The following is a 9,586-nucleotide window of genomic DNA, read 5'->3' on the forward strand; positions in this document are numbered from 1 at the left end:
ATAATTATCAACCTGTTTTTGTATTGGCAACATATTATTCACTATGCAATGACAGGAAAGCTACTTTGCTTCTTTTTGGTAATACTTCGTCCCTTTTCATACCCGTCGTATTTGTTAATAATCAAACCTTTTTCTGTACAGTAATCATATTATTCTCTTTTTTGTTTTGCAACAGCTTAAGTTAGTAATGGCCAGTAATGTTTTTTCCTTTACTTTCTACATTTTTTTTCATTGCAGGCACGCACTTCATTAAAATTTATTTGAAATGTTTGTAACTTTTATCTTTTTACTTTGATAAATGTGTGGTCAAATCGAAACAAAAGTAAATTACTTAAATCATCAGCATAAGTGATGTTAAGAAAAATACGTAATTAACATAGGTTAGAGTATGAATTCCTTCAGAAGCTCCATGCAGTCTCTTAAAAATTTAACATGTCAATTTTCAAAAATAACCGATCAACTAATGCGATTTCTATTGATCAAGTTAATTACCAGTTCGCGCCTTCTCCTTGATAGTGATAAACCCTTTCGAAATATATATTTTTTATTAACTGAAAAACGACCAAAGAACAAAAATTAAATTTTCAAAATGCAGCTGAAACACAAAACTCGGAACAAAAAGTGATTCTTACCCAGAATTAATATATGTGATTTCAATCGTAAACAGTCAAAATGCAGATTTTATTACCCAGATGGAATAAAAAACATGACATCGCGGGAAGGGTCCAAATGTCAATGATTTATTTATAAGTTAATTAAGAAAATAATGTAATAAACCAATCCATGAGTACAATATACTTAACAAAAAGAACATCGCGCGAAGGGTCCAAATGTCAATGGTTTTGGTATTGAAATCCGAAGAATTCAAACTCTAAAAATATACACACTAATGGTTTCAAGAAATCTTATACACAAAATCTTGTAGTGATTGCTATGAGTGAAAGATATAATTTTTTGTTGAAATCTAAATGAAAAATATGTGGATGTTTTAGGAAGGAAGTACAAACTCTCTCTCTCTCTCTCTCTCTCTCTCTCTCTCTCTCTCTCTCTCTCTCTCTCTCTCTCTCTCTCTCTCTCTCTCTCTCTCTCTCTCTCTCTCTCTCTCTCTCTCTCTCTCTCTGTGTTTTTTGTCGTATAATTAAACATATGGAAAGGGTTCAAACTTCAAAGCTCCAAAGACACTAAATAAATAATCATTCAATTTCGTAACATAAAATACATATATGATGACAATATGTATGTTCCACAGCCACGATGATGAAAACAATTCAGCTGCAAATTACTATAAATACATAGCATATTGAGATTAAATAAGAGATAATATTGAAACCTGCCACAGCTCCATCTTCGCTTCATTAATGTAGACGGCTTAAAAGTTAACAAAAAGTACTTACTAACCAAATTAATTATGATATCATGAACTTCAAAATTGATCTAAGAGCATCCAAGCCGAAGCTCCAAATCCAAATCGTCAGACTTTGATTCACCAAAACCGATCTCCAAATTCAACCTAATAATATCTGACTTCTTGACAATATCACCCTCGTTTTCATTGGGAAAACTATCATATTTACAAACCCCATAAGGTAGAATCTGAGGTTTTATCATGGTTAAATTTTGACAAGCTCTATGACGCAAACGATAGGACGGATGCGTAGTCGAGTGTGATACACATGGAAAATTTGGTTGTGGGGAAGAGGGAGATGAGGAGATCAAAGGAGGTAACATTGTTGGAGCGGATGACATATTTGAGAAACAATATGGTGAGAAATTAGGGTTAGGGTTAGGTTTTGAATTAGGGTTAGGGTGTGGGTGACTGTAATTAGAAGAGCAGTTGTGAGAATGAAGATGGAGATCTCTTGAAGATGGTATTTGTCTAAGTCTGGCTCTGTCTCTTCTATGAACGTTCATGTGACCACCGAGAGCTTGAGCGGATCTGAACTCTCTCTTGCAGAAAGTACAAGTGTAAGATCTTGGTGGCCATGAGAACCCACCAAGCAAATCACCTCCTTCCCCAAGACCATCTTGTTCAGTACCGTTCCCCCAAGAATAATTATCTGTTGTAGTGTTGCTTTCCTTCATGATGCTATGTTTCTCTGATCTTCCACCATTGTTATGATCTTCCAAGCTATTAGTATTGCTCACACTGCTGCTTTTTTTCATTGTTGTGCTTTGATCAATTCAAACACACAACCCCTGATGAAAACAAAAAGAAATGCATACACAAAGTAGAGTTTCAAATTTGGGGTTTGGAGAGAGAGGGAGAGAGTGGAAATGCCATTAAGGTTGTGGGGCATTTATCTGAAAATGTTCCATATGTTTGGTCACTACTTACTAAAACTAGAATCCTCGTCGTAGCAGGGCTACACCTTTTTGCTAAATCTAGCACTGATCTAGTGGGTGTTTTCTTCCTTTCAAATAGTGTGCCCCATTCCCTACGAATCAAAAGTCATTAGGTACCCTATTGTTTAATACTATTTGTTTCAGTATTGATACTCTTCAAATAGATTGGGATGTTTTCTTATTCACTGCTCTTAAAGTTTATATGATTACCCTCTACGTGTCGGTTTGTGGAGGCCATTGGATAGTCATATTCCACTTTTATGCTTCAATCAAACATTTTATTGGTTCAGATATATATATAATATTAAATTTGTAATTTTCATAAACAGGATGGAATGGTCGTGAAAAAAGTTATATACTTATTTTATGACATTTCAGTGAAAATACATCTACATCATCGATATCACATTTGGACCGACTTTAGGGTTGTCGGAAATCTTATCAACAAAGATTTAATAGTTGTTTCCACGCTTAGAATATATTAACCTGTAGTACAATTATTAGTCGTGTGCTATAGCTAAACAATCACAAGAACAAAGACCTCTAACAAGAAATTAAAAAGAATGTGACTTAAACAAAAAATAAATGAGAATCAACAAAAGGCTACGATGGAAAATAGAAGAGAAATTAAGCATGTTGCGCAGTCATCTTTATCTTTATGTTGGTAATCTAACCTTATATCGGTACATATATAAAATGCATATATGTACCATATGGAGCATATATACTTGGATGCAGTGAATGAAATTATGATATACTCAACAGGTTTCAAATTGTGTTTAGAGACAAGTCCAAAGATGAACTCCAAAGATCTTGGTGGTTTGGGAATTGGAAGCTAGCTTTCAACCTTGCACTTCTTTCGAAATGGTGGTGGGGTTTAGAGACAACACGAATTTCGATCTGGAAAACGTAATCACTACCATATGTGGGGTTTATGGTGGTCTGAGTGTGTCAATTTCTCGATCTAACAGGAACACAGTTTTGGGCAGAATTAGCAAAGTGAACATCGATTTTGAACAATACAACTTCGATTTAAATAATCTTTTTTATAGGAATGTTGACACAGGAAGTACTATTATCACAAATAATTGGGGATGGAGTCTTAATGGAGGAGGGGAGTATACGGTGTCTACTTTGAGAAAGGAAAACGACATTCAACTACTGAAGAGTACGAACTTGCCACCCATTTGGTCCAAGGTGGTTCCAGGGAAAATAAATATCTTCATAAGGCGGGTGAGACTTGGCAAATTGTCCACCAGATTAAACCTTGCACGGAGAGGAGTAAACATTCCTAACACCTTCTGTCCTTTATGCAATGATTTCGAAGAGAACGAGCACTACAAGAAATGTTGTCATTAGCGGCGACGCCTTTAGTGGCGACGCATGGCATTAGCGGCGACATGTAATTGACGCGTTACATGTCGTCGCTAATGCCATGCGTCGCCACTAAAGGCGTCGCCGCTAATGGCAACCTAATAGCGATCTGCGTCAAACGAGCCACATTCGTTCGATTTGTTTTCAATCCAAGGGTTGTAAAGGAACGAAAAAACGTGTTGACTTTTCCCTCCAGGGTGTCGCCGCTAATACCTACTCGTCGCCGTTATTGCCTACTCGTCGCCGCTAAAGGCCTTTACAGCTAACCCCCCATCAACTTCCTTTTCTGTGTCGTCTTCCTTTCCTATGTATCTGTGTATCGCATCTCTCACTGTGAAATCCCCCAGCCGACGACCAAGCTACAATCTGCCATCGGACATCCATAACCGTTGTTCCTACCACAAGACCGCCACACCGCCGACCAAACCTATTACCGGCGACCTAGAGCTCGATTATCGGCGACCTAGCTGCAATTTCGAAATTTTGACGATTGAAGGTCGGTTTCCTCCCTATTTTCTATTATTCTTCTATTTTGGTGCTAATTTGGGTGATAAATCGGTAGTATAATTCTCATATTTTATTTGGTTGAGTGATTAAATTTGTATGTTGAGGTATGGAAGTGTTTATGAATTTTGTGGGATTATATATGTTTTTCAAATTTATGTAACAATTTGTATATGTTTTTCAGATTTATGTTTATGCTCAATGTGGTTTATTGCCTTAAAAATGAAATTTAGCATGAAATTGAAATTGGATGTATACATTTGTTTGATTTTGTATTTAGATGTATACATTTGTATGAAACTAAAATTGGATTTATATATTTGTTTGAAATTGGATGTATATATTTGTTTGAAATTGTATGCTTAATTGTATGAAATTAGAATATGAACGTTGTATTGTTTGTCTAAAATGAAATGAAAATTGGAATTGAATGTATTGTATACATATACATGTGGCATTTAGGATTAATAGTTTGGTATATATAACATGAAGTGATAAAGTTTTTAATTGATAAGTTATAGTTTGTGTATTGAGATGCTATTGTTTGTAATGTTGGTCATTACAACTTTAGATTAGTTAGGTTATTAATAGCAACGTACTTCTAGTAATTTTAAAATAATTATAAAATAAAGTTAAATTAATTTTAAAAAATCAATAAAAAATAATAAACTAATTGTAAAATCAAATTAAATTTGTTTTAAAATCAAGTTAATATTAATATTAAAATAAAATAAATTTAGTTTAAAATATTAAACTAATAACAAAAAAGAAAATATAAAATTAATTAGAAATTCAAATTAAGTTAACTTTAGAATAAAATTAAATTAATTATAAAATCAAATTAAATTAATTATAAAATCAAATTAATATTAATATTAAAATAAAATAAAACTAATTATAAAATCAAATTAAACTAATGTTAAAAAAAACTAATAACAAAAAAGAAAATATTAAATTAATTACAAAATAAAATTAAGTTAATTTTAAAATCGAAAATGCTTAATTTTTTTAGTGAATTAATGTTGGTCATTACAACTTTAGTTTAATTAGGTTATTAATAGCAACGTACTTTTTAGTAATTTTAAATTAATTATAAAATAAAGTTAAATTAATTTTAAAAAATCAATAAAATAAATAATAAATTAATTGTAAAATCAAATTAAATTAGTTTTAAAATCAATTTAATATTAATATTAAAATAAAATAAAATTAGTTTTAAAGATTTAACTAATAAAAAAAGAAATATTAAATTAATTAGAAAATCAAATTAAGTTAACTTTAGAATCAAATTAAATTAATTATAAAATCAAATTAAATTAATTATAAAACATATTAATATTAACATTAAAATTAAATTAAATTAAATTAATTATAAAATCAAATTAAATTAAGCTTAAAAAAACTAATAACAAAAAAGAAAATATTAAATTAACTATAAAATAAAATTAAGTTAATTTTAAAATCAAAGTGCTTAATTTTGTTAGTGACTTAATGTTGGTCAGTACAACTTTAGCTTAATTAGGTTATTAATACCAACGTACTTTCAGTAATTTTAAATTAATTTTAAAATAAAGTTAAATTAATTTTAAAAAAATAATAATTTAATTGTAAAATCAAATTAAATTAGTTTTAAAAAGAAGTTAATATTAATATTAAAATAAAATTAAACTAGTTTAAAAAAATTAAACTAATATCAAAAAAGAAAATATTAAATTAATTAGAAAATCAAATTAATTTAACTTTAGAATGAAATTAAATTAATTATAATTATCTTTCATTATTTATTGTTACTTTTTTCCATTCATTATATATATATATATATATATATATATATATATATATATATATATATATATATATATATATATATATATATAGTTGTCATCAATATAGAAAATTCAAATCTGAACATCCTTAAAGTAACGAAAAGACCGAATTCCCCAACTCATTTCTGGAAAAGATAATAATAATTAACAAACAAATATGTTTGATAAATATAACGAATCAAGAATACATAACACTTCAACATATGTTTAATAGGTTTTTCAAATGGAAAAAATAAAACTCTCTAGAATTCCACAAAGAGTTGTCAGCCTTTTCAATGGGTTCACAAATGGATGTTTATACTTACACCGCGTGCATAGTCAACAGTGTTAGGTTTATGGTACTTAGTCGTGATGCACAACGCAAAACGCAAAAGTCTGGGGTGCTAGCGGTTGGTGAGAATAAAGAGAAATATTATGGTCTGTTACAAGAGATTATGGAGGTGCAATATCCATATGATTATTCGAATGTAATATTTCAGTGCAATTGGTTCGATACGGGAGATATTCATGATGATAATTTCATCAGTATCAACACATAAAAAGAAGCGTACCAAGATGATCAACTCATATATGCTTCGCAAGCCAAATAAGTGTTCTACATTCGCAAGCCTGTTAATCATCGAAGAAACAAAAACAACAACCCTCATTGTGTCGTTGAGCATGTTAATCATCGAAGTATTTGGGATCTACCATCCGACAATGCTCGTGTCCAAAATGCTTACAGTGACTCTGTCCAAGATGTCGACAATGTGGAGGCCGAAAATGTTGACATAGTTCAAAACAACTCTTCATATGGAGCTAGACTTTTTATCGACTTCTCACAATACTTTCAAAACAATGTTGATGTAGCTCAAAACAATGCTGATTATGATGATGAGGACGAGACTGAAGTACCTTTGCCAACAGGTAGAATCGATGATGTTTCCAAGGAAGAGATTGATTATGATGATGACGATTTTGATTATGATACCGATGAAGAAGACATTGAAGTATATAATGGAGATTCTGATTAAAAAAATCAAATGTTTTTTTTGTAATAGAAACTTTATTTGAAGTGTACCTTTTATTCATATTGTTTGTCTAACTTTTATTCATGTTGTTTGTCTAACTTTTATTCATGTTTGTCTAATTTTTATTCATATTGTGTTTCTATATTGTACACTACTCCATCCTCTCTCAAGCTTACTCAACCGTGAACCCTCCAAGGCTTCAAAAACGTAAGTATTCCATCCTATAGCTTGTTATACTTGAAAAACCTCTTAATCTAAGCCTTGATTCATCGAGTTTCATCATGTTCTTCATCCTTTGAAGGAGTACGGCCGCACACCTTCATTAGGTTGGCCGTACACACCTTAAAGGCCCTTCAAAGTGGGAGTTTGACCCCTATCTTCTAGATTGGACATGATCCTAGCCTTGTTTCACCTTAAAGTCGACAACTTTAGCATGAACATGAAGGGTGTACGGCCGCACACCCCTTTGTACGGCCGCACACACCTCTTAGGGCCGTAAACCCACTTTGATGATCTGTATTGGCCTCAAACTTGCATTACAACTAAGCATCGGACCTAGAACACTCCTTGGATGCTAGTTAGAACCTTGGAAATGCCTCAAAAACACATCTCATCAGGAGTGTACGGCCATACACTCATGGGCCGCACACCCCATGGCCGTATACACGCTTAGGGTGGCCGTACACCTCCTTCACTCAATCACATGTGATTTTAGCCCTTAGTTCAAGTGTTTCCAAGACCTTAGAGTGGTTTTCTATCATGTCTAGTCGTGAAATACCCTAATTTGAATCATATATGTGTTATTACATGATAATTAGGATCCAATTGTGTTCGAGGCTTCACTTGACACTCCGCATCTCATATCGATCTTTCATACAAACCACTCGCTCGAGGTGAGTTCATACCCCTACATTTTTTCGAGTTTTAACGTTTTCAAGGGGGAATACAAGCCAAACATAAATGACTTTATGAAAATTTTACAAAAAGGATTTCATTAAACTTAAACGGATACATTCGAGAGAAACATACAGTTTCTATGCTTTTATAAAATATTTCGATATTTTATCCCTTCTGTATTATGCTGAGCATAAGGGACGTTTTCAACTTACAAGTTTATCCATATAGCTTTCAGATCAATACATGATTTTGCATAAACAAACACACAAACTATAATAGGTATAGTTTGGGGATACATACAAGGTTATATATGAACGAACACACAAACTATAATAGGTATAGTTTGGGGATACATACAAGGTTATACATAAACGAACAACAGTTTACAAACTTATCACTTATAAATCTTTCGGTTCTTCAAAAAAAGGGTTTTTCCATATTATTACTTGTAAATTCGTTAATCTAATTGGAGACACGCCCTTGGGCGCTTACAAACTTAACTAAGTGGGAGGACTACCCCTTATGAACCAGAGTCTCCTCGAAGGAGAGCGTGATTTTTGTGTATAGATCTATACGGGACTGACTATCCTGCACCTTACTGCTAGCTACAGTAGGACCGGTAGGTCTACGGGTGACAAAGTCATAAAGGATACTGGTGCCCGATTCACGCCATATCAAGTTAATGTATGGTCATAAAGCTCACAATGTAGATAAAAACGATATATTTACGTAATAATATACTATACATGCTGGTAGTAACTAGGGTTTTCAAACAGAACAGTTTATACAAAGATTTTACATACAAAGTTCATCATACAATACATCTGGTGGTAATTCAATCATACAAACATTTTTACTATATTATCAAACCTTTTACTAAAGAAAATATTGGATTTTCTTGGAAACATAGAAAACATTTTCACTGATTCATTAACAGGTTTTTAGTACAAAACATCGCTTATGAATATGCTAATACTCTTTCAAACTGCTTGTATTCTCAGGAAATCAGTAGACAGGTATCTCTTGGAGTTTTGAGGAGTCGGAGCAACTAAATTCATGTCTTTTTACTTTACTTACACTTTTGATGTATTCAAACAAGACTTAAACAGATGTAAATCTTTTTCATATGTGTATTCAATGTAATGGTTGTTTTTACTATGATTGCTATGATACAATTGTTGTGATACTATACTTGACGTCATCAACCCCCGAACGTTTCCGCCGTTCCGGTTTGGGGTGTGACAGATTTGTATCAGAGCTCTTGTTTATAGTGAACTAAGTATACCGAACCTTACATGGTATACAACTATAAACACTAAGGGGCTGAAGTACTCTAAACTAAAAGTATACTTTTAAAATATAAGTATTTCATAAGAAGTATACAAATATACATACATTACAGAACTAGAGTCATAGGTAGACCTGATCAACTATATTTATTCGAGACATGACCAACATGTGCTTGGGAGTGACTGTGGTGTTACAACAAGCCTAAAACTTACCAAGTATATATACATCAGATACCGTTAGAACAAAGCATACAACTTAAAATACTATAGGAGTATTTTAGCTAGAGCCGAATACAGTATCGAGATTCATTCCAAGTGTTGCTACATATTTCTTCTTAGCGAT

The 9,586-nt window shown here is 32.2% G+C and overlaps 1 protein-coding gene across 1 annotated transcript; it reads right to left on the minus strand.

Moving 5' to 3' along the window:
• Positions 1-1,434: 1,434 nt before the first annotated feature.
• LOC145112418 (transcriptional regulator SUPERMAN-like) lies at positions 1,435-2,163 on the minus strand. Its single transcript, XM_079048580.1, has one exon. It carries the CDS (start codon positions 2,161-2,163, stop codon positions 1,435-1,437), a length of 729 nt encoding a protein of 242 aa, XP_078904706.1.
• Between the last annotated feature and the right edge of the window lie 7,423 nt (positions 2,164-9,586).

This window comes from Lactuca virosa, chromosome 5 (genome assembly GCF_052849685.1).
Source record: "Lactuca virosa cultivar CGN04683 chromosome 5, Lactuca_virosa_CGN04683_v6, whole genome shotgun sequence".
Taxonomy (NCBI): Eukaryota; Viridiplantae; Streptophyta; class Magnoliopsida; order Asterales; family Asteraceae; genus Lactuca; species Lactuca virosa.